The 26,540-nt window shown below is 38.7% G+C and overlaps 1 protein-coding gene across 1 annotated transcript in view; it reads right to left on the bottom strand.

Moving 5' to 3' along the window:
• uvrag (UV radiation resistance associated gene) overlaps positions 1 to 26,540 on the bottom strand; it is a 329,710-nt gene that overhangs the window by 276,801 nt on the left and 26,369 nt on the right. Inside the window, exons 3-6 of the mRNA XM_034179025.1 lie at positions 22,878 to 22,912; positions 19,621 to 19,782; positions 15,977 to 16,051; positions 14,870 to 14,955 (exon numbers count right to left, since the gene is read on the bottom strand). Of these exons, the coding sequence (XP_034034916.1) occupies positions 14,870 to 14,955; positions 15,977 to 16,051; positions 19,621 to 19,782; positions 22,878 to 22,912 (358 nt within the window). The remainder of the gene's footprint in view (positions 1 to 14,869; positions 14,956 to 15,976; positions 16,052 to 19,620; positions 19,783 to 22,877; positions 22,913 to 26,540) is intronic.

The following is a 26,540-nucleotide window of genomic DNA, read 5'->3' as shown; positions in this document are numbered from 1 at the left end:
GGGTTTGTAAGAGTAGAATGGGAGGCAGAGCCTTCAGCTTTCAGGCTCCTCTCCTGTGGAACCAGCTCCCAATTCAGATCAGGGAGACAGACACCCTCTCTACTTTTAAGATTAGGCTTAAAACTTTCCTTTTTGCTAAAGCTTATAGTTAGGGCTGGATCAGGTGACCCTGAACCATCCCTTAGTTATGCTGCTATAGACGTAGACTGCTGGGGGGTTCCCATGATGCACTGTTTCTTTCTCTTTTTGCTCTGTATGCACCACTCTGCATTTAATCATTAGTGATCGATCTCTGCTCCCCTCCACAGCATGTCTTTTTCCTGGTTCTCTCCCCTCAGCCCCAACCAGTCCCAGCAGAAGACTGCCCCTCCCTGAGCCTGGTTCTGCTGGAGGTTTCTTCCTGTTAAAAGGGAGTTTTTCCTTCCCACTGTAGCCAAGTGCTTGCTCACAGGGGGTCGTTTTGACCGTTGGGGTTTTATATAATTATTGTATGGCCTTGCCTTACAATATAAAGCGCCTTGGGGCAACTGTTTGTTGTGATTTGGCGCTATATAAAAAAAAATTGATTGATTGATTGATGTCCACTGTGAGAGACATAATCAAAAAAAAAAAAAAAAAAAAATCCGGAAATCACAATGTATGATTTTTTTTTTTATACTTTTTTTGTATGTTACTGCTGCAAATAAATATTTGAACACCTGTGAAAATTAATATTAATATTTGATACAGTAGCCTTTGTTTGCAATCATACATGTCAACCCCTTTGAGGGTCCACCTGCATAACCAAGTGAGAAAATCCATAAAATCAACACAAAATCCTTATAAGCTCCAAATCGCACCAAAATCAGTTTTATTACAGTACACACAACCGCATAACAGTGTCACAAAACTGGGTTTTTGTCCTCAAATTATGAGTTGCCGCAATGACAGGATCATTAGTATTTCCTCCACAGCTGAATTTCAAACAATAGCAATCTAGTATTCATGCGTCAAACTGAATTTTATCGAACTGAATGTGTCAAATTTAGTTATTTTTTACAGAAACAAGAACTGTCTGTCACTAATGGAAATACATTAATAAAATCATAAAAAATAAATTGAATAAAGTAAATAAATATGAAATTGGTCACTGGATCCTTAAACTTTGGACATAATAAACTCTTCATGGTGGATCCTTGATCTCTGGACATAAATAGGAATAAACAAAATCTGTAGTTTTTGTCAAAAGCATTTCCTTTCAGACATTATTGGCATGAATGTCTTTCCATACCTCTGAGCCTGCTGTGCTTCATGTCAGCATCAGTTTAATTTATAAAGAATGCAGGATGTCTCATTTTGGGAAAAAAAAAAAGGTTTTAGTCGATTGCAGTTTGTCTGTAATACAACGTTTTAAAGAGGTATCATTTTATTTAAAGCGGCAGTTCATTTCGAAGTTATTAATTCCGACCGGACTCTGTCTCTGCAGACAACAGAACGGAGGACGATTCTTGCTTCTTGACTACAACAAGAGAAGAATCCCAGTTAGTGACTTTAATCCACACAAAAGTGACTCGTGATATTTTAATGGCTTTGAGAGGAGTTAAGGAGTGGACTTACCGTTTCTAAAGAGCAGCGAATCAAAGAACCAACGAGCTAGTGGATCGAAGCATTTCTTCATTTGGTTCACGCATCAATCAATCAATCAATCAATCAATCAATCAATCAATTTTTTTATATAGCGCCAAATCACAACAAACAGTTGCCCCAAGGCGCTTTATATTGTAAGGCAAGGCCATACAATAATTACGTAAAACCCCAACGGTCAAAAACGACCCCCTGTGAGCAAGCACTTGGCTACAGTGGGAAGGAAAAACTCCCTTTTAACAGGAAGAAACCTCCAGCAGAACCAGGCTCAGGGAGGGGCAGTCTTCTGCTGGGACTGGTTGGGGCTGAGGGAGAGAACCAGGAAAAAGACATGCTGTGGAGGGGAGCAGAAATCAATCACTAATGATTAAATGCAGAGTGGTGCATACAGAGCAAAAAGAGAAAGAAACAGTGCATCATGGGAACCCCCCAGCAGTCTACGTCTATAGCAGCATAACTAAGGGATGGTTCAGGGTCACCTGATCCAGCCCTAACTATAAGCTTTAGCAAAAAGGAAAGTTTTAAGCCTAATCTTAAAAGTAGAGAGGGTGTCTGTCTCCCTGATCTGAATTGGGAGCTGGTTCCACAGGAGAGGAGCCTGAAAGCTGAAGGCTCTGCCTCCCATTCTACTCTTACAAACCCTAGGAACTACAAGTAAGCCTGCAGTCTGAAAGCGAAGCGCTCTATTGGGGTGATATGGTACTACGAGGTCCCTAAGATAAGATGGGACCTGATTATTCAAAACCTTAGAAGTAAGAAGAAGAATTTTAAATTCTATTCTAGAATTTACAGGAAGCCAATGAAGAGAGGCCAATATGGGTGAGATATGCTCTCTCCTTCTAGTCCCCGTCAGTACTCTAGCTGCAGCATTTTGAATTAACTGAAGGCTTTTTAGGGAACTTTTAGGACAACCTGATAATAATGAATTACAATAGTCCAGCCTAGAGGAAATAAATGCATGAATTAGTTTTTCAGCATCACTCTGAGACAAGACCTTTCTGATTTTAGAGATATTGCGTAAATGCAAAAAAGCAGTCCTACATATTTGTTTAATATGCGCTTTGAATGACATATCCTGATCAAAAATGACTCCAAGATTTCTCACAGTATTACTAGAGGTCAGGGTAATGCCATCCACAGTAAGGATCTGGTTAGACACCATGTTTCTAAGATTTGTGGGGCCAAGTACAATAACTTCAGTTTTATCTGAGTTTAAAAGCAGGAAATTAGAGGTCATCCATGTCTTTATGTCTGTAAGACAATCCTGCAGTTTAGCTAATTGGTGTGTGTCCTCTGGCTTCATGGATAGATAAAGCTGGGTATCATCTGCGTAACAATGAAAATTTAAGCAATACCGTCTAATAATACTGCCTAAGGGAAGCATGTATAAAGTGAATAAAATTGGTCCTAGCACAGAACCTTGTGGAACTCCATAATTAACTTTAGTCTGTGAAGAAGATTCCCCATTTACATGAACAAATTGTAATCTATTAGACAAATATGATTCAAACCACCGCAGCGCAGTGCCTTTAATACCAAAGTGGAGCCACGCTGCAGAAACGGCTGATTACAGAGTCCCTGCAGACCAAACCCTGAATATCCATAAGACTTTATTTGTACATCCGTATGACACTGAAACTCGGAAAATCTGTATAATTGAACAAATTGTAATCTATTAGATAAATATGATTCAAACCACCGCAGCACAGTGCCTTTAATACCTATGGCATGCTCTAATCTCTGTAATAAAATTTTATGGTCAACAGTATCAAAAGCAGCACTGAGGTCTAACAGAACAAGCACAGAGATGAGTCCACTGTCTGAGGCCATAAGAAGATCATTTGTAACCTTCACTAATGCCGTTTCTATACTATGATGAATTCTGAAACCTGACTGAAACTCTTCAAATAGACCATTCCTCTGCAGATGATCAGTTAGCTGTTTTACAACTACCCTTTCAAGAATTTTTGAGAGAAAAGGAAGGTTGGAGATTGGCCTATAGTTAGCTAAGATAGCTGGGTCAAGTGATGGCTTTTTAAGTAATGGTTTAATTACTGCCACCTTAAAAGCCTGTGGTACATAGCCAACTAACAAAGATAGATTGATCATATTTAAGATCGAAGCATTAAATAATGGTAGGGCTTCCTTGAGCAGCCTGGTAGGAATGGGGTTTAATAGACATGTTGATGGTTTGGAGGAAGTGACTAATGAAAATAACTCAGACAGAACAATCTGAGAGAAAGAGTCTTACCAAATACCGGCATCACTGAAAGCAGCCAAAGATAACGATATGTCTTTGGGATGGTTATGAGTAATTTTTTCTCTAATAGTTAAAATTTTATTTGCAAAGAAAGTCATGAAGTCATTACTAGTTAAAGTTAAAGGAATACTCAGCTCAATAGAGCTCTGACACTTTGTCAGCCTGGCTACAGTGCTGAAAAGAAACCTGGGGTTGTTCTTATTTTCTTCAATTAGTGATGAGTAGTAAGATGTCCTAGCTTTACGGAGGGCTTTTTTATAGAGCAACAGACTCTTTTTCCAGGCTAAGTGAAGATCTTCTAAATTAGTGAGACACCATTTCCTCTCCAACTTACGGTTATCTGCTTTAAGCTGCGAGTTTGTGAGTACATATACATACATACATATACACACAGATACATACCTACATACATACGCACACACGATGACAATACCAAAAAGAAAAAACGTGCAAACGTAGTCAATGAACTCAAATTTACAAAATATAACCAGACAATACTGGCACACAACACACAAACCCGAAAGTAATAACAAGACCTAAGTCTTCAACTATAGCATGCAATTTTGTTATTCTTGTAATGTCTTTTAAAACCTACTAACGTACCAAGTACTTTAATGTTGTCGGGACAGTTGTTCCAGATGTTAACACCTTTGACAGATACACTGACTTTTTGCAGTAGTTCAGATCCTTGATTTTTCAAACAATAAAATTCCTCTCAAATTATAACTGAAAAAAAAAAAATGAGGTGGGCTTCATAGATAATTGGCAAAGCTTCTGGGGAAAACCTGGTCTTGTTAGGAGAGACGGCATCCATCCCACTTTGGATGGAGCAACTCTCATTTCTAGAAATGCTCCAAACCGTGACTATCCAGGGTTGGGACCAGGAAGCAGAGTTGTAGAGTTGTAGTCTTACACACCTCTCTGCAGCTTCTCTCCCCCTGCCATCCCCTCATTACCCCATCCCCGTAGAGACGGTGCCTGCTCCCAGACTACCAATAACCAGCAAAAATCTATTTAAGCATAAAAATTCAAAAAGAAAAAATAATATAGCACCTTCAACTGCACCACAGACTAAAACAGTTAAATGTGGTCTATTAAACATTAGGTCTCTCTCTTCTAAGTCCCTGTTGGTAAATGATATAATAATTGATCAACATATTGATTTATTCTGCCTAACAGAAACCTTGTTACAGCAGGATGAATATGTTAGTTTAAATGAGTCAACACCCCCGAGTCACACTAACTGTCAGAATGCTCGTAGCACGGGCCGAGGAGGAGGATTAGCAGCAATCTTCCATTCCAGCTTATTAATTAATCAAAAACCCAGACAGAGCTTTAATTCATTTGAAAGCTTGTCTCTTAGTCTTGTCCATCCAAATTGGAAGTCCCAAAAACCAGTTTTATTTGTTATTATCTATCGTCCACCTGGTCGTTACTGTGAGTTTCTCTGTGAATTTTCAGACCTTTTGTCTGACTTAGTGCTTAGCTCAGATAAGATAATTATAGTGGGCGATTTTAACATCCACACAGATGCTGAGAATGACAGCCTCAACACTGCATTTAATCTATTATTAGACTCTATTGGCTTTGCTCAAAAAGTAAATGAGTCCACCCACCACTTTAATCATAACTTAGATCTTGTTCTGACTTATGGTATGGAAATAGAAGACTTAACAGTATTCCCTGAAAACTCCCTTCTGTCTGATCATTTCTTAATAACATTTACATTAACTCTGATGGACTACCCAGCAGTGGGGAATAAGTTTCATTACACTAGAAGTCTTTCAGAAAGCGCTGTAACTAGGTTTAAGGATATGATTCCTTCTTTATGTTCTCTAATGCCATATACCAACACAGTGCAGAGTAGCTACCTAAACTCTGTAAGGGAGATAGAGTATCTCGTCAATAGTTTTACATCCTCATTGAAGACAACTTTGGATGCTGTAGCTCCTCTGAAAAAGAGAGCTTTAAATCAGAAGTGCCTGACTCTGTGGTATAACTCACAAACTCGCAGCTTAAAGCAGATAACCCATAAGTTGGAGAGGAAATGGCGTCTCACTAATTTAGAAGATCTTCACTTAGCCTGGAAAAAGAGTCTGTTGCTCTATAAAAAAGCCCTCCGTAAAGCTAGGACATCTTTCTACTCATCACTAATTGAAGAAAATAAGAACAACCCCAGGTTTCTTTTCAGCACTGTAGCCAGGCCTCTATTGAGCTGGGTATTCCATTAACTTTAACTAGTAATGACTTCATGACTTTCTTTGCTAACAAAATTTTAACTATTAGAGAAAAAATTACTCATAATCATCCCAAAGACGTATCGGTATCTTTGGCTGCTTTCAGTGATGCCGGTATTTGGTTAGACTTTCTCTCCGATTGTTCTGTCTGAGTTATTTTCATTAGTTACTTCATCCAAACCATCAACATGTTTATTAGACCCCATTCCTACCAGGCTGCTCAAGGAAGCCCTACCATTATTTAATGCTTCGATCTTAAATATGATCAATCTATCTTTGTTAGTTGGCTATGTACCACAGGCTTTTAAGGTGGCAGTAATTAAACCATTACTTAAAAAGCCATCACTTGACCCAGCTATCTTAGCTAATTATAGGCCAATCTCCAACCTTCCTTTTCTCTCAAAAATTCTTGAAAGGGTAGTTGTAAAACAGCTAACTGATCATGTGCAGAGGAATGGTCTATTTGAAGAGTTTCAGTCAGGTTTTAGAATTCATCATAGTACAGAAACAGCATTAGTGAAGGTTACAAATGATCTTCTTATGGCCTCGGACAGTGGACTTGTCTCTGTGCTTGTTCTGTTGGACCTCAGTGCTGCCTTTGATACTGTTGACCATAAAATTTTATTACAGAGATTAGAGCATGCCATAGGTATTAAAGGCACTGCGCTGCGGTGGTTTGAATCATATTTGTCTAATAGATTACAATTTGTTCATGTAAATGGGGAATCTTCTTCACAGACTAAAGTTAATTATGGAGTTCCACAAGGTTCTGTGCTAGGACCAATTTTATTCACTTTATACATGCTTCCCTTAGGCAGTATTATTAGACGGTATTGCTTAAATTTTCATTGTTACGCAGATGATACCCAGCTTTATTTATCCATGAAGCCAGAGGACACACACCAATTAGCTAAACTGCAGGATTGTCTTACAGACATAAAGACATGGATGACCTCTAATTTCCTGCTTTTAAACTCAGATAAAACTGAAGTTATTGTACTTGGCCCCACAAATCTTAGAAACATGGTGTCTAATCAGATCCTTACTCTGGATGGCATTACCCTGACCTCTAGTAATACTGTGAGAAATCTTGGAGTCATTTTTGATCAGGATATGTCATTCAAAGCGCATATTAAACAAATATGTAGGACTGCTTTTTTGCATTTACGCAATATCTCTAAAATCAGAAAGGTCTTGTCTCAGAGTGATGCTGAAAAACTAATTCATGCATTTATTTCCTCTAGGCTGGACTATTGTAATTCATTATTATCAGGTTGTCCTAAAAGTTCCCTAAAAAGCCTTCAGTTAATTCAAAATGCTGCAGCTAGAGTACTGACGGGGACTAGAAGGAGAGAGCATATCTCACCCATATTGGCCTCTCTTCATTGGCTTCCTGTTAATTCTAGAATAGAATTTAAAATTCTTCTTCTTACTTATAAGGTTTTGAATAATCAGGTCCCATCTTATCTTAGGGACCTCGTAGTACCATATCACCCCAATAGAGCGCTTCGCTCTCAGACTGCAGGCTTACTTGTAGTTCCTAGGGTTTGTAAGAGTAGAATGGGAGGCAGAGCCTTCAGCTTTCAGCCTCCTCTCCTGTGGAACCAGCTCCCAATTCAGATCAGGGAGACAGACACCCTCTCTACTTTTAAGATTAGGCTTAAAACTTTCCTTTTTGCTAAAGCTTATAGTTAGGGCTGGATCAGGTGACCGTGAACCATCCCTTAGTTATGCTGCTATAGACGTAGACTGCTGGGGGGTTCCCATGATGCACTGTTTCTTTCTCTTTTTGCTCTGTATGCACCACTCTGCATTTAATCATTAGTGATCGATCTCTGCTCCCCTCCACAGCATGTCTTTTTCCTGGTTCTCTCCCTCAGCCCCAACCAGTCCCAGCAGAAGACTGCCCCTCCCTGAGCCTGGTTCTGCTGGAGGTTTCTTCCTGTTAAAAGGGAGTTTTTCCTTCCCACTGTAGCCAAGTGCTTGCTCACAGGGGGTCGTTTTGACCGTTGGGGTTTTACATAATTATTGTATGGCCTTGCCTTACAATATAAAGCGCCTTGGGGCAACTGTTTGTTGTGATTTGGCGCTATATAAAAAAATTGATTGATTGATTGATTGATTGAAGTCCCTCAGTTTAAAGAGACCCTGGACATGTTGTGGCAGCAGTTTATTTTTAACTTTATACATAATTTGTAAAGTAATCAACCAAGTCCCAGAATTTTAGAATATGCAAACAGGCAAACAGTGGATTCATTGGCTCACAATGCGATTTGTTACAAATAATTCTTACAGCTTTCTTTCGCAACAAAAATACTGGATTATTATTAGTTTTATATGTATTTCCCCATACTTCAATACAGTAGGTCATGTATGGAACGGGCAATGAGTGATATAAAATAGTTAATGAGTGTTGGGAAATTAAATCTTGTGCTTTATGCAAAATTGCAATGGCTTTTGACATTTTGGATTTAACAAATACGCATTTTCCAGCTCAGTTTATGATCAATAACAACACCAAGAAATTTTGTATCAGTTACAGTTTCAATTTCAATATCATTTAATAATAAATTTCTGCAGGAAATCCTGGACTTGTTTCCAAATATAATACACTTTGTCTTACCAAAGTGGAGCGATAATTTGTTTGAATCAAACCATTGTTTGAACATCTGTAGTTCCTTCTCCATCATGTCCAAGGCCTGTCCCAAGTGATCCCCACTACAAAACACAGTTGTATCATCAGCAAACAAAATACAACTGACGGACTTGGAAACCAAACATGTCATTAATATACAGAAGAAACAACAACGGCCCCAGAACTGAACCCTGGGGCACCCCACAAGTAATTTTCATGGCTTCAGATTTTGCCCCACCAATATGTACACACTGATATATATTGTATAAATAGCTAACTATCCAATCATATGCCAATCCCCTGATACCATACCACTGCATTTGTCCAATAGCACAGTATGGTCTATAGTATCAAATGCTTTCTGTAAATAAAAAAAAAAACCCAACGGTATATTGCATATTTTCATCAATTGCGTTTGTAATCTGTTCAACAAAATCAATTACAATCAGTGAAGTAGTGCGATTTTTTTCTAAAACCATATTGCTGTTCACTAAGTATGTGATGTTTAGTTATGAAATCATATAACCTCTTTAAAAATACCTTTTCCAAAATTTTGGAAAATTGCGGCAGGAGTGAGATTGGTCTATAATTTGAGAAGACATGTTTGTCTCCAGATTTAAACAGCGGTATCACTTTAGCTAATTTCATTCTGAAAGGAAATTTCCGTCATTAGTGACAAGTTACAAATATACATAAAGGGTCTAACAATACAATCAATAATATTTTTAATCAAAACATATCAAAACTATCACTATCAATTGATCTTTTCCCCTTGAAGTTACGAACAATATCAATTATCTCATATTCATCAGTTTATAAAGTAATCATTAAAATGATCTGCTATAGCTTTATTTTCCTTAACAACTGTACCAGTACTTGTGTAAAAAAGGGCAGGATATTCTTTAACACCTTTTGTCTTATTTATGACTTCATTTAAAATCTTCCAAGTACCCTTAATGTTTGTTTTATTTTTTCCAATAAATCACTATAATACTGCCTTTTACAAGATCGCATATTAGTTAGCTTATTTTTATATGTCATATCTTTTGTCAGCATCAAATGTTCTTCGTTTTAAGAATTGTTTGTACAGAAAATTTTTCTTTTTACATGCATTTTGCAGTCCCTTAGTAATCCACGGTTTGTCAACATTATGCTTATTTCCAACATTTGATACCAAAGGGCAATGTTTATCATATACATTAGAAATAATAGAAATGAATGACTCATAGGATTGAGCAATATCCTCAATGTAAATGTCACTCCAGTTTTGATCCCTTAAGTCCATTCTAAGTTTTTCCAAAAGTCTCCTCTGTAATTTTCCTCTTAAAATTTGAACTTTCAGTATGGTCAATTTTGTCAAAGAATTCAAAACTACAAAAACCAGCAAATGATTACTGATAACACTAATAAGTAATACCCCCTCTAAATTCCCCATGGTTTCAACAGTTAATTTTGCAGAAAATCAAAGACACTTTTACTTCTGTGACAGCACGGTCACTCAAACATGTTACCATTTTCTAGATAAGATTTTTTTTTAAGTAACAAAAAAGTTACATATTTCAAGATATATGTGACATCTTGCAAATTAATTGTTGATTAATCATTGTTAATTCTAGAATAGAATTTAAAATTCTTCTTCTTACTTATAAGGTTTTGAATAATCAGGTCCCATCTTATCTTAGGGACCTCGTAGTACCATATCACCCCAATAGAGCGCTTCGCTCTCAGACTGCAGGCTTACTTGTAGTTCCTAGGGTTTGTAAGAGTAGAATGGGAGGCAGAGCCTTCAGCTTTCAGGCTCCTCTCCTGTGGAACCAGCTCCCAATTCGGATCAGGGAGACAGACACCCTCTCTACTTTTAAGATTAGGCTTAAAACTTTCCTTTTTGCTAAAGCTTATAGTTAGGGCTGGATCAGGTGACCCTGAACCATCCCTTAGTTATGCTGCTATAGACTTAGACTGCTGGGGGGTTCCCATGATGCACTGAGTGTTTCTTTCTCTTTTTGCTCTGTATGCACCACTCTGCATTTAATCATTAGTGATTGATCTCTGCTCCCCTCCACAGCATGTCTTTTTCCTGGTTCTCTCCCTCAGCCCCAACCAGTCCCAGCAGAAGACTGCCCCTCCCTGAGCCTGGTTCTGCTGGAGGTTTCTTCCTGTTAAAAGGGAGTTTTTCCTTCCCACTGTTGCCAAGTGCTTGCTCACAGGGGGTCGTTTTGACCGTTGGGGTTTTTCTGTAATTATTGTATGGGTTTTGCCTTACAATATAAAGCGCCTTGGGGCAACTGTTTGTTGTGATTTGGCGCTATATAAATAAAATTGATTTGATATGTATGTGTGTGTATATATATATATATATATATATATATATATATATGTGTGTGTGTGTGTGTGTGTGTGTATATTGTGATTTGGCGCTATATAAATAAAATTGATTTGATTTTCAAACATACTACAGCAATACTGTATATATTGTCAGTCTCCATACATTCACTTCAGGAGTGTGAAACAAACCATAGCACTAATTCAAAGATTTGGCAGCTTGTTTCAGTATGATGGCTACTAAAGGTTCAGACTTTGATGACTTCTAAAAATGTTTAACACCAGACAATGACGTCATCTCAAAGCCAGGAACCAGAGGTGATGCACGCAATAAGCAGGACAGCAGATCTCATGTTCTGCCTGCAGGGAAGCTTTATCACCTCAAGGCCATGAGCCATGACAGAATCATAGAGCGTCACCATTGCAGGGCACTTCTACTGATAAACTGGACTGTACGTACATGACCACTCACAATAGGAGCATACTCAAGCAAGTCAGGAAACGGGCAACATATGGCTTTAATCATATAAAAAAAAAAAAAAGCATAATAACGCTTCCCCTTGGCCTCTCAGATTTTGAGCAACATTTAATCTGAAATATCACAGCATTGAATTGTGAAAGCAGTTTCCCAAGAATGAGGTTTACCATGTGTCATGAAAACCACAGCTACAATATGCTTGAAATTTCACCATCTGGCGAATACACTGATTTTGTCGATATTATAGTCACCATTAAATTTCAGTCTGGAGCCAACATCAGCTCCGGTCCTACTTCAAGACTTTCCCCAGGTACGAGTGAAAAACTCATTTAGGAGGTTGAGGAACTTCTGAACCTGAATTAATAGTAAACAAAAAAACGTGAACAGCTGGATCGCCTTAGTTATTGTCTTCTCGTGTTTCTTTCTATCCAGACAGGGGCCCACCTCGACGTAGGATGTGGCTCACCGTGAAGCTCAGCCTGTAAGTCTGTCTGGAAGAGTCCACTGATTGATGACCTGTACTCTCACTCTTCATCTCTCCATCTGAGACTTGTTGAGGTTGCGAGACCACATTGCCACGTTACTCACACAGGCGAGGGGTGTCGCCGACCACGGCCAGGCACAGCCGCAGTCTGTGAATCTGCTGCTGACAAATTACTGTCATTAATCAAGATCACCGTGTTCTTAGGAAAGGAGCTCTCATCAGTTTCCATTAAGGCACTAAGAAAGAAGCCTTTGACTGGGCCAGGAAGAGAGACTTTGTTAAGAAGATCAGATGGTGGGAGTATCTCATAGTGATGTGTGACTGTCCCTGGGGTGGGGGGGGGGACCATTTATCCCAAACCCACTAGCTTTCACCCAAATACATGATGCACAAACCCCACTTCTTCAAGCAGAACTCCACCTGCACAACTTAACAACTTAGAAAAAGCCAGCACCACAGGTCCAAAACTGACTGGTGTCTGTTACGACTGTGTACCACTGAGAAGCCGATTCCTGTTAGAGCAAACGGTATCCAATATCATTCTACAGAGCGTGATCATAAACCATGAGCATATAGGTGATTTGAGCCAAAGGAAATCTCAGACAGTGGCGATGAGCTGCAGGGAGAACAGCCTGAGGAAAAGAAGGGGATCAATGTAACTGTTAAATTCCACAGAGTCCCATCGGGTATGGATGCAAGCAGAGGATGAGGACGCTACAGCAGAGGTTACAAAAGCTAAGACTGCTCCTACAGTCCACTCATTTGACTAACTCAAGATGAAGGAGCACTGTTAAGCTTCAGCCGACTTCAACCAGAGTTGTTTTTCCTTGATGTTCCTAATGACTGCGACAGACATAAAAAAAAAAAAAAGCAACCACTGTGTAGCCCCATTTAATTCTTACAGAAGGAATGTGTTAGTGACACCCCTCATAATACTTCTAATGACAGGAACATTTTTTTTTTGTGAGTCCTGCCCTGAGCTTTCCACTTATTGAGACACCACTGGGTGTAATTACATGGTAATGTGATCAGCCTATAGTTAATGGTGTGGTTCCCTTTGGGAAAGCCCTGTTTATTGAAACTGGTGTTTACATACTGCCACATTTAAAAATATACAAGCCTATGTTTGTCAACTTGTGTCTCCTCCTTGTGGTGAGAATCTGTATTGCAACAGTTTTTTTGAGCAAACATCATGAAGAATTTCTACCCAGACCCTGAGGCCCATGGTTGCCTATTATGTCCAACTAAAACAGGAGAGGCTGTGCTTGCATTTAGAGATTTTTAGACTCTTGCTCCTGCTGATCTGGTTACTACTTATTCAGACATGTTCCTGTCTCATCCTACTCTGATCATCTTGTGATCATCAAACTTTTGTTTACATTTGTTGTTATATGTATTTGTTAATACCATTATTGTAGGGTTAAACTACGCTGTTGTACTTTATACGCTAGTTACCGGCTTTGTTTATCCTTGTTGGCTACCAAGATACGGTTGGCTTATTAACGGCTAATTTAACAGTAGCTCTTCTAGCTATAGTTAGCTTATTTTCGTTATATACATTTCTATTTTACATGGTGTAGATTTTTAATGATTCTTCAGTTTATGAAGAATCAAACTGAAGTTCTTTAATAGATATCAACATATAGTATCTATGTTTGGGGTTTCCATTAGATAGCATATAGAATATGTATTTTGTCTTCCTATAGTAAGTTAGCAGGGTGAATTTTAGATAGATGCCTAAAACATATGACATCATAGCTTCTGTTTCTATAATAAAATAACCATATTTATAGCTTAGCTTACTAGCTATAATTTAATTTTACTATTAGTCTCCAGACTAGGTACACGTATAACTACAATCTTCTCCTGTATTAATATTTAGGTTTTAGAAGCTAACTCCTATAATATTATATTATATTATAGTACTATATTTCTTGTATATATTGCTTATGACCCTTATTTTGTAAATATCACTTATATACATGATGTCCATTTTCTTGAGCCGCTTGGGTGGGTAGGGAGAGTTCCCATGGGATAAAAATAAATAAAATTAAAAAAAAAAAAAAAAAAAAAAAAAAAAAAAAAAAAAAGCTTTTCAGCCTACCATCCCTGGTTCTCAAGTCCAGGCACCTAAGTGGCTCTACTCTACTTTTTTTTTTTTTTTCTTTTTTTTTTTTTTAAGATATACCTTAGTATACACAAGTATAGAAGATATACCTTACTGAATTTCCATCTAAACAGCTTAACTAGTATGACACACCTATGGACAGAAATGCTTCTACCAACAGGATGCTTATGAATCAATTCAGTCTGGATATATTCTCTTATGCCATTTCATTCAGATTGTGTATGTCACAGAAGAAAGGTGTCAAAGTGTTTAAAATGGCACTGTCACTCTTTGTTGATCAATCATTTAAAAATTACACAACCTGTATCTAGATCTGTCTGATCTAGAAGGATGGACCCAAATGTACAGGCTACAGTTTATGAGCAAACAGAGAGAAGAGTTAAGAAATATCTTCTTGTCACTTTTGAGATTTCCTAATTCCTGACTGAAATGTTAGCTTTCCTGTAGCACCCTCTACTGGACAAAAGCATAAGACGTCATCAGAAACCTTGTACAGGCTTTAAAAAAGTAAGACAGGATAAATTAAATATATTAACAGGTCTTCCTAATTTGTAAATTGATGACAACTGCACATGAAAGAAAAACAGAACAGTGCTGTAATTTCTTTGAATTTACTTTACAGTTGCAGTGCAGCTCTTATTCTGAAATTACAGCACTAAATATATTACAATATATAATACTGCTGCATGGCATGATCCATACCTGAGCAATGAGAAAACACTGTAGGAGTTCCTGACTGAACTCTGGTCAACATGAAGCAAACTGCTCTTCTTCCCATCTGGCTGGTCCTGCAACAGCCACGTTTGGATTTTAGTGCAAAACACAAAATAGTGCAGCAGATAAAATATTTACAGAGAAATCCTGCAAATGGTGATGGAAGCACCAGATTCAGTACAAGTACTCCTTAGACATTACTCTTTTGAAAAAACCAATTGGCCACTTGAGTTTTCAATAGGCAGCCAGGTAGGGGTCAACTGAAGAATTATACAGGGGACAAAATTTAAAAAAAAAATGCTCCAATCATATTGAAAGCTATACCACATTTGTCTGATCATAAATATTCCAAAAAAGTATAGTTTGGACTATCTGTGACTGAATGTTATTGAGTTATGGGATTAAAAAAAAACAGCAAGAATGGTGACAAAGGTCAGTTTCAGTTTGTACAAGGGTCAAAAATTAAAGTTGCTTTAATTTAGGCAAAATGTGATGCAAATTATTGGTTGACAGTGTTTTAAAAAGGAATACTTTGCACCATGTGTCATACTTAGTTATCACATATGTTCCATGATATAGAATCCAATGGACATCAACACTGTTTGACTTTTACTTTGGAAATCAAACATTCAACACAGTCAAAACTATTCCATTTATTAATCCCATGAGCTCAACCAATAATTTGCATCACTTTTTACCAAAATTGGAGCAACTTTAACATCTGACCCCTGTACAAACTGAAATTGACCTTTGTCACCATTTTTGCCGTCATTACCCCACAGCATTTAACCATAGATAGTCCAAATTATACCTTTTTTTAAATATTTATAATCAGACAAATAATGTGGTATAGTTTTCAACATGATTGGAGCATCTTTTAATTTTGACCCCTGTGTAATTCTTCAACTGACCCTTACTCGGCCGCCTATTGAAAATTCAAGTGGCCAATCGTTTTTGTTTTGTTTTTTTAAATTAATGTCTAAGGAGTATCTGTGCTGAATTGGTGCTTCTATCACCATTTGCAAGACTGTTTCAGTTATTTGCTGCACTAAAAGTACCCACACAGAAGGAGATCAGGCATGAGTAAAGCAGTACCTTATGATCAAACTCAGCTGCATAGTAGCCATCATTCAATCCAAATATGATCTCATTTGGATTCCTGGAGCGAATCTGAGGACAAAGACAGACATTGATGCCACACAGTGAGAACAAAGCACAGCAAGCAGCTCCATGGTCCTGGGTCATGTTTTCTTTGTGGCAGTAGTATCTAGTTCTGCCTTGTCACAAATGCATGGCTGTCCTGCACAAAACATTTAAGTACCTTCATTCAGGAATACCTGCAGACATGAAAACCAGATCTGCAAAACATTTTAAGCATTTCACCAGATAAAGAACACTTACATTACAAAAAAACTGATTAAAATTATAAATATGCTTAACAGGTGGCAAATACAGCATGCAATAGAGTTTAATAGTGTCCCACATTCTCATGTACAAATTCACAGTACTGCCATTAAGTCCTACAAGGAATTAACTTGCATCCATAAAGAGGTTTACTCAAACACAAACCAGTTTTCACCAAACTTGCTGAGAAGGCTGTGTCTGACCTGGACTAGAAATGGCCAATTATTTATTATATATGTTTATTTGAAATGGGACAATGCATATTAATGAACATGTAAATATGTAAATTACACGTAAATACAACCCCTGGCAAAAATGATGGAATCACCGGCCTCAGAGGATGTTCATTCAGTTGTTTAATTTAGTAGAAAAAAAAGCAGATCACAGACATGACACATTTCAAATGGCAACTTTCTGGCTTTAAGAAACACTATAAGAAATCAGCAAAAAAAATTGTGGCAGTCAGTAACGGTTACTTTTTTAGACCAAGCAGAGGGAAATAAATATGGAATCACTCAATTCTGAGGAAAAAAAATGATGGAATCATGAAAAACAAAAGAACGCTCCAACACATCACTAGTATTTTGTTGCACCACCTCTGGCTTTTCTAACAGCTTGCAGTCTCTGAGGCATGGACTTAATGAGTGACAAACAGTACTCTTCATCAATCTGGCTCCAACTTTTTCTGATTGCTGTTGCCAGATCAGCTTTGCAGGTTGGAGCCTTGTCATGGACCATTTTCTTCAACTTCCACCAAAGATTTTCAATTGGATTAAGATCCAGACTATTTGCAGGCCATGACATTGACCCTATGTGTCTTTTTGCAAGGAATGTTTTCACAGTTTTTGCTCTATGGCAAGATGCATTATCATCTTGAAAAATGATTTCATCATCCCCAAACATCCTTTCAATTGATGGGATAAGAAAAGTGTCCAAAATATCAACGTAAACTTGTGCATTTATTGATGATGTAATGACAGCCATCTCCCCAGTGCCTTTACCTGACATGCAGCTCCATATCATCAATGACTGTGGAAATTTACATGTTCTCTTCAGGCAGTCATCTTTATAAATCTCATTGGAACGGCACCAAACAAAAGTTCCAGCATCATCACCTTGCCCAATGCAGATTCGAGATTCATCACTGAATATGACTTTCATCCAGTCATCCACGATTGCTTTTCCTTAGCCCATTGTAACCTTGTTTTTTTCTGTTTAGGTGTTAATGATGGCTTTCATTTAACTTTTCTGTATGTAAATCCCATTTCCTTTAGGCAGTTTCTTACAGTTTGGTCACAGACGTTGACTCCAGTTTCCTCCCATTCGTTCCTCATTTGTTTTGTTGTGCATTTTTGATTTTTGAGACATACTGCTTTAAGTTTTCTGTCTTGACGCTTTGATGTCTTCCTTGGTCTACCAGTATGTTTGCCTTTAACAACCTTCCCATGTTTGTATTTGGTCCAGAGTTTAGGCACAGCTGATTGTGAACAACCAACATCTTTTGCAACATTGCGTAATGATTTACCCTCTTTTAAGAGTTTGATAATCCTCTCCTTTGTTTCAATTGACATCTCTCGTGTTGGAGACATGATTCATGTCAGTCCACTTGGTGCAACAGCTCTCCAAGGTGTGATCACTCCTTTTTAGATGCAGACTAACAAGCAGATCTGATTTGATGCAGGTGTTAGTTTTGGGGATGAAAATTTACAGGGTGATTCCATCATTTTTTCCACAGAATTGAGTGAGTCCATATTTTTTGTTTCCCTCTGCTTGGTCTAAAAAAGTAACCGTTACTGACTGCCACAATTTTTTTTCTTGATTTCTTATAGTGTTTCTTAAAGCCAGGAAGTTGCCATTTGAAATGACTTTAGTTTTGTGTCATGTCTGTGATCTGCTTTTTTTCTACAAAATTAAACAACTGAATGAACATCCTCCGAGGCCGGTGATTCCATAATTATTGCCAGGGGTTGTATGCCGGATTATAGCAGGATGCTAATTTCTGTCCGTAGTCCCAGTAAGATAGAAACGGACTAAGACCACACAACATACCAAAAGAAATTAATCATGACAGAAAAACAATTAAAACAGAATATACATACAAATATTTACAATTCAAAGTAGCAATAATTGATAGTTAATAAGCAGCCGACTGGTGGAGAACCAAAAAAGTTTTATGATGGGTGTTGAGGTCCAAATGTACTGTATTAAAAGTGACAAGTGCTAATTGTGCACAAGCACTGTGCACATTACAGTACTAGGTTGCATTACACGTTGCCCAATACACTCATTTGCACATGCACAAATACACAAGTTTATTGTGTAAGTCTACTAAATCATTTAATAAAATAAAATACACAAGGGCATTGTGTACATATAACTGAAAAAGAAACTTGAGTGGTGCCTCCACAGTTGAATTGTGTTTTAGGCCTCAGATGGTTGCATGTCTGATTTTCCAGTACCAAGTTTTCAATTGTCCTTTGAAAGTAGTGAAAGTGGTGCTGCCCCTGATTGTGATTGGGAGGTTGTTCCAAGCTTGTCCACCTTTTATGGATAAAACATTCTGACCAAAGGCTGTCCTTCTATGAGTCATCTCACAGTCAGATCTTGTACCCTGTGAATCTTTTTATGTGCATTAATTCTTTAACAGGAGTTGGTCCATGTAAACATTTATATATGAAGCAGGCATATCTGAATCCCTTCAGATTTTCAAAGTCTAGAAACTTATGGTTTTCCAGAACCTTACAGTGATGATAAGAGTTAGATTGTCTATCATATATCTTAACTGCTCTATTATACAACTGCTCTATGGCTTTTAATACAGTGGTGCCTGCAAATGCACAGTTAGTGAAACAGTAGTCAATGTGTGAGAAAACCATGCAAAAGAGATACATTTTGGCTGCATTAATTGTTAGAGAGAGATGTATATGTTTAAAATTGGCAAAAAAAAAAAGTAAAAAAGCAGTAGAGCCAGATCATTTACAGTGGTATTTCTTTTGTTATCTCAGGTGATACAGAATACACACTGTGCGAGACCTTTTCAATTTGTTATCTGAAATTCTAGCAGCAGTGACTCGCTCATCTCATAAAACAAAGCAGTTAGTGACAGCTGGAGTATCCAGACTTAAGAAAAATAAGAAAGAAATATGATTCACCACAAAATGTGCTGATCAGTCCAGAAAATTATGCTACATGTCAGCAGAGGACAATATGCTGACTTCTGAAGAACTGTACACTTGTGACACCTGCATTGATTCAGCATCAAACTCCTCATCTACCTTATACACATAAAATGTCTAATCCACATAAGGTACAGTTTTACTGTTGCGTTTGCTGACCTGCTGTCCAGTGTATTTGAGGCCATCCAAATTAACCTTCCACTCGATGAGGAGCTGATACTGTTCCTTCTGTCCTCCCCAGATCCTCACTACAAAACAGGACACCGAGGTGTCCAGAAGGTCCGGCAGCATACCAAAGTCCAGGCTCCGCCAAGTTGGGTTCTGGCACAAAGATGAGAATCAGTAAAAATGATGGACATGTTAAGATAAGAACGTGTGTTTCAGCATGGATCTAATCAAACATGTTTCCTTTTAGTCTTTGTGTGTGTATGTCCAAAAAATAAAGAGCCTGACTTGGGGAGGGGAAAGAAATTATTCTAACAAATTCATCCAGCGGGTGGTAGTTGATACAACAAGCTCCAGAAACAGATCATGAGCTCAAACATGCCGATTGACGTACAAAACAATAGTGACCTAAGGAGCCACCAGGACAGCAGGCAATTAGCAACAAGGTTTCACAAGCTGCATGCAAACAAAAGGCCTACTTTATACGTGACTGAACAAATCCAGACATGTCCCACCATGCCAATATATTCCTATTAAAACTAGCAAGAGTAACTCCAAATAATTCCATTAAAAGATACTAACATGCTCCTCCATCCCCGCAAAAATAAGGAGGTTCCCCTGTGCTCACATGTATCCATCACAATCCCAAATTTCAGAGCAGAATACGTATGCTGTCATTTTTAACAGAGTTACTGACAAATTTTGGTGGGCTCACTCACTCACTCACTCACAGATGGACTCCATGATGCTTATGGCGACACAGGGATAATTATTTAAAATTATAATGGTTACGGGCTTAAAGAAAACATAAATCATACTTAAATTTGCAACCATCGCTTTTACTCATGACTGCAAATCAAAAGTGAAAATCAGAAATATATATGAACTGCCAATTTCAATGTCATAATGTGACCCCAATCCAATGTAAAGTACTGTATTCAAGCATCAGAGTGCCCAGGGTGTTCATGTGCAAAATTCTGCCTGAATTGGGGTGGGCAAATGCTCAAGCACGGCCAAATATCACTTCTATCGGGCATTTCAATAAAATGTTCAATTTTGACACAAATAATTCATCCATTTGTGTCCATTTTTGTTCTATATAAATCATTTTCTCATTCATTAACGGACTCCCCAGGCATCGTCAGCTGATGCCTGGGGAGTCCGTTGCGAGGGAATTTTGACAGCTCTGGCACTTTTCCGATGGTTTTGTCCTGTCCTTTTTCGCAGCTTGCCAGTGGACGTCCAGTTGATGTTTAGCTGCTTTCTCATGTTGGCAGCAGAACTCCGTCTGCAGCAGCAGACTGCAGGAGGTGTCTGTGTTTGTTCGCTCATTAGAAATTCTAGTGTCGTAACCTTCACAAAGCTCGGCATGGTCCCGGAACACGTTCCGTTTTCTTCCACAAGAATCTTTCAAAAAGACACATTTCAACATAAGCTTCAATTCCACTACCAAGACGTCATCATAGGTAACATGCGGAAGAGAGGAGAAAGCTTTGTGAAAACATTTTTTTTTCTTTTTACGATGCAGCTGACTTAGAACTGGTGCGGATCAGCGGAATCCGACTGCTTAAATAAAACAACAATATCGTCTGAGGAAGGGCAGTCTGCCCGAAACGTCACGTCTTTATTATTATTAAAGCTTTTTTGCATGGGAGTGCTGTGGTGGTGCAGATCATTCTATTTCTATTTTCAGTCCTGAAATAAGAACATCTACTTTATTCAATTATGCACCATTTCTCCTCAACGGAAAATAACTTCCCTCTCTTTGGATCACTTTCAAGGTCAAGCACCAAAGTCGTGTCAAAAGCAGAAGTATAGTTCCGATGGTGACTGAGTTTGGAAAACACGTCCAGTGAGAGTCACAAGGGGAAGCCAAAAGTGTTAGCAGCAACAATAAAAAAAAACAGGAACACCCAAAGGAAATGTCTCCCCCCCATCAACTGACAACAGGAAGGAGAGAGGAAAACTATAAAGCCAAAGTCAATGAGGATGTTAAACTCAGGAGGAGGAAGTTGGGCTGAGAGATGACAGGAGTCACAATAACTGCAGTGGAATAATGCAGTGTCTGCAGAAAGCTGGACTCCTGGAAGGAGCTTAGGTCAGCTCATTGCACTGCAACACCCCCCCCCCACACACACCTTTGTATTTATTACAAAAATGTTTTTATTTATAAATAATGCAAATAAAAAGTACGTGCATGCTCCACCAGGACAACAATGTACTCCAAGAACTTTTTGAACGTGTAAAGATCCAAAACATAAGTTTTCCAGTAAAGGAACAAAAGTGTTTTTACAAAATCTTTAACTCTTTTAATGTCCAGAAATGAACAAAGTCGTGCAGCTGTTCCGCAACATGCATTAACCACAACCAATCCAAGAACCAAAAGGGCATACAGTAAATGAGATGCGCACGGCATGGTGTGATTCTGCTGCTCTCTTTATGACGCTATATTCACTCCTGATGTAGTGAAACTAGAACAATGTGGGATGTGAGCAAGTGTCAAATTAGAACAGACATACAGGGTACACTTGTTTCATTGCTATTTAGCACTACTGACCGTCCAGCTGTATATATGTGAAATATCAACCCAAAATATAAAATGATACCTTTTTTCCCTCCAGATCAATTTCCATAATTGGCTGCTTATCAGCCCAGCAGGTAATGGGTCTGTCTGTCCCTAGTACTGAATGATGAGTCCATGCTGCATTTATTATTTCCGATCACAAAACTGTGTCCAGGATACATCTTTGATGGAAAACCAGAACAACTGACACTCACAGCATGGTCACGTTGGCACAATGGGTGTCAGAGTCCTCATACCATTCAAGGGTTGAACCTTGAAAACAACAGTTTCTCTATGTACCCTGAGAACAAGGCAGGTACAGCAGCATCCAATGTGCAGAGTTAAAGAGCTTAATACCACAGAGCAAGATCTGATGCCTATCAGAAGTGAACATACATCTCATATTGATGCAAGACTGATTTATAATGTTTGCCAGCAAGCGATTTCACAATGTGTCTTTTTTTTAAAGCACCACTGAGGTTATGCTGGAGCTAAGTGTGTGATTTTAGTACTTGTTTTCACATAAATGCTACGACTGGCATCTGTAAAAGAGAGGAACCTTTTTCTCCTTGATTGAGACACTGCACTAAGTGCACTGCACTGTGACGGCAGAAAACAGGCAACGACAACATCCTGATTCTAACTCCAGAGACACAGGAGCGAAAACTGAAGAATAAAGTACACTTACCAGTGAGTCTCGTATGACTTCACTCTTGTAAAAATCTAAAAAGAAGAACAAATAATTTTAAAAATGCAATTCCAGTATATTTTTAAAAATTAAACACCCTGAAATAGGTTTCCAAACAGTTCATTTTAGTAACCAATATGGATTTTTAAGGGCCGATACCGATTACACTGGTCAACACGATTTTCCTTGCATGGAGTTTTTCCCCAATGGATTTTTGGTCATTTTGGGGCACTGAATCCAAATATGGTGTTACTTTTGCCAATCACATCACATTTTTGAGATATGAAAACATATTTCTCATAACGATATTACGGCTCTTGTTCATATTTCACAAACCTAGTTTAAAAACTAGGAATTTGAAGCTGCTTTTGTTAGTGGCCTCAACCTCATAAGTGAATGAGCAACTTTTGCATAATCCATCAATACGGAACACTCAGATGACAAAAAAAACAAAAAACAAAAAAAAAACATGATGCGATAGAGGAAATCTGAATTCAGAATCGGATACAGCACCCCAAAATTACCCTAAATCAGTTCTCAAAGTCCATGCAAGAAAATTTTTTGTTGTTGACCAGTGTTAATCGGCAAGGTTTGGAGGCCAATACAGATATTTGAGGCCGATATTTGCTTGCAGTAAAAAGGTGTCAAAATTTAGTATTAACACACTCTTAACAAAAAACTCTTTAAATGTTCTGCAGCACATGTTTAATTGACAAAACCTTTCAACATGATCTTCACACAAAAAGTGCAAGGAGTTACAAATAACGTTATGAAGTTGAACAAATGAACATTTAATTAAATACAGCTGACACAGCTCCAGTCTGCACACTGCAGTGGCAGCTGGCCCATAGGGGGCGCTCGGGTGCTGCCCTCCCAGATGTGGAGGGGAAAAATGATAAAGTTTTTTTTGTTTGTTTGTTTTTTTTTTAAGTATTATCAATGTCAGTTAGTTTTACTTAATAGTATGTGACTACATGTAATCTGAATTATTAAAACAACATTTCCACCAACTGACTCTCATTCAACAGTGCATTTCCACTGACAGAACGTATCATTTCTCTTCATGGGGCATCACTCAAAGTGCCCCTTGAAGTGCACGTAGGTGGGTCAGAGTTTGGCAGGTGGAAAAGAAGCAGCATGGCGCCAACTAAAGCCAGCTCTCAGCCTCATGTTTTCTGGATGGAGTCTCGGCTGTGCATTTGACTGGCAGCTCTTCGCCTCTTTAAGGTGAGTCACCTCTCTCTCTCACACACCTCTCTCCCCCTGTCTATTTTGGAAGGTGGTGAGAACATTGTAAATGTTCTTTTGTCAATTGAAGAATTTTTCCATATTTTGAAAGAGTCTAAATTTGGTGATATTTTCTGTTCTGTTAAGGTCGGTGTCATTGTGAACCCCAGGATGCGTTTGTCTGAAGATAATGGCAGTGCAGTACAGTTTGGTGTACTATGTGTGTAATTGGTGTCAAATGGTGAAATGTTCCTTGCTCAAGAACTTGTGTTGTATTTGATACTGTTCCTTTCCCAAGTATAAATGAGGCCTAATGCAGCTGTAAATTGTTAACTTTATCTGTGAAACTGCTGATGTTGAGAAGGACATTAAATGATTATGATTATTGTGGAATTGTAGTAATTTTCCAACTGTTTATTTAAATACCTGTACTGGACTAGGCAGGGAAATCTATTGGCACACCAACCCGCCAAGATTTCCTCCCCCCAACAGCTGCCACTGGCACACTGCTATCTTCTTCTATGCCCATCTGTGGAACAGCAGCCTTCAGCACTGACAGGCTGAACTTCTCTGACAAATCAAGTAATGCTGTGGGACGGCCTTTGCTACAAACCACAAATCAGCTTTTCACATTTTAAAAGAGTGGTATGGGCTGACAGTCTCTCAGTGTCTGAAGTAAGGGGCCATTTGCTCCATATGATGGGTACTTCTCAGACATCATTTGGTTTATGTGAAACAGAATAAATTAAAGTAAGATTTATAATGTTTTTTAATTAACTGTAAGAAGCACAACTTGAGGGAACTTAACTTAAATGATGCAAATTTCATATTTCTGTTACTTCATGTCATTTTATGTTATGCACAGGTCATAAATAATGGTTAAAAACACAATATTTGATGTACATAGCATTTGCTCCCTTCTTCAAAACTGTTTCACTGTGTTAAAAAAAGCAAAAATAAAAGCTACTGTGTCAGAGTGTGAATGTAAATTTACACACAGTAGCATTAATCCACTGAGGCAGAGAGCTCCAACAAAAAATTTAACACCATCATTCTGACAGTTTCCCCACTTTCTTTCTACATTTTTGAGTGGGATTGCATTACTTTTTAAACAATATATAAATATAATTCATAATTGACAAATTTCATTATAAACCCACTCTTTAAAGTATAAAACCTGGATGGATCATAGTTTTTCACACTTTCCTGTTAGCATCTGTCCCTCCAAAACAATACCCTCAATTAATCTTTAGTTTACTACTTCTTTGTCTTTCAGCTGTTCCCGTTAGGGGGCGCCACAGCAGATCAATCGTTTCCATCTCACCCTATCCTCTGTATCTTCCTCTGTCAACGAGCTGGAGCTCTCGTGCGCCTCAGACAAAGGGGCACTCGCACGCCCCTACCTGGGATATTTCTCTCCAACATCCGCTCACTCCACAACAAGATGGATGAGCTGGCACTGCTGATGAAGAAGAATAGAGATTTCTCCTCATCTTGTGTACTGTGCTTCACGGAGACGTGGTTAAATGCACAGACACCGGACTGCGCGCTCCAACTAAAGGGATTCCAACTCCTCCGCCCGCACTCTCTGGTGGAAAAACAAGAGGTGGAGGACTCTGCTTCTATATCAACAACGCCTGGTGCTCCGATGTGACTGTGATCTCCCAACACTGCTCTCCCTCTCTGGAATATCTCCTCATAAACTGCAGACCGTTCTACTCTCCACGTGTTTAACTCCTTCATACTTTGCTCCGTGTATATTCCACTGAGCGCGGACGTGCACGATGCTGAGCGCGTGCTCGCGGATCAGATTATGAGCGTGGAGAGAGACTTTCCGGACTCCCTTGTTATAATTCTTGGCGATTTTAACAAAGGGAATCTCAGTCAGGAATTACCAAAATACAAACAGTTTGTTAAATGCCCGACCAGAGAAGGGAGCACGTTAGATCATTCTTACACAACAGTGAGTGGCGCCTACCGCGCGGTGGCCCGTGCAGCTTTGGGACTCTCAGACCACGTGATGGTCCACTTGATCCCCGCATACAGACAGAGACTAAAACTCTCTAAACCTGTTATGAGGACATCTAAAGTGTGGAGCAATGAAGCTGTGGAGGAGCTACGCGCGTGCTTGGGCACTACGGATTGGGATATGTTTGAGGCTTCAACACACAGTCTAGATGACTACATGGACACTGTGATGTCGTATATTCATTTCTGTGAAGACAGCATCATCCCACAGCGTACCAGGGTGAGATATAACATGGACAAGCCCTGGTTCACACCTAAACTCTGGCAGCTCCGTCAGCAGAAAGAGGTGGCTTTCAGAGAAGGAGACAGAGACAGCTATAGAGGTGCAAAGTACAGATTTAGCAAGGAGATGGCAAAGGCTAAATCCATGTACAGTTCACGTCTGCAGCAAAGGTTCTCTGCCAACGA

The sequence above is a fragment of the Thalassophryne amazonica genome, chromosome 9, assembly GCF_902500255.1.
Source record: "Thalassophryne amazonica chromosome 9, fThaAma1.1, whole genome shotgun sequence".
NCBI lineage: Eukaryota > Metazoa > Chordata > Actinopteri > Batrachoidiformes > Batrachoididae > Thalassophryne > Thalassophryne amazonica.
The sequence above is the reverse complement of the archived record's forward strand: the minus strand, read 5'-3'. Positions and strand labels throughout refer to the sequence as shown.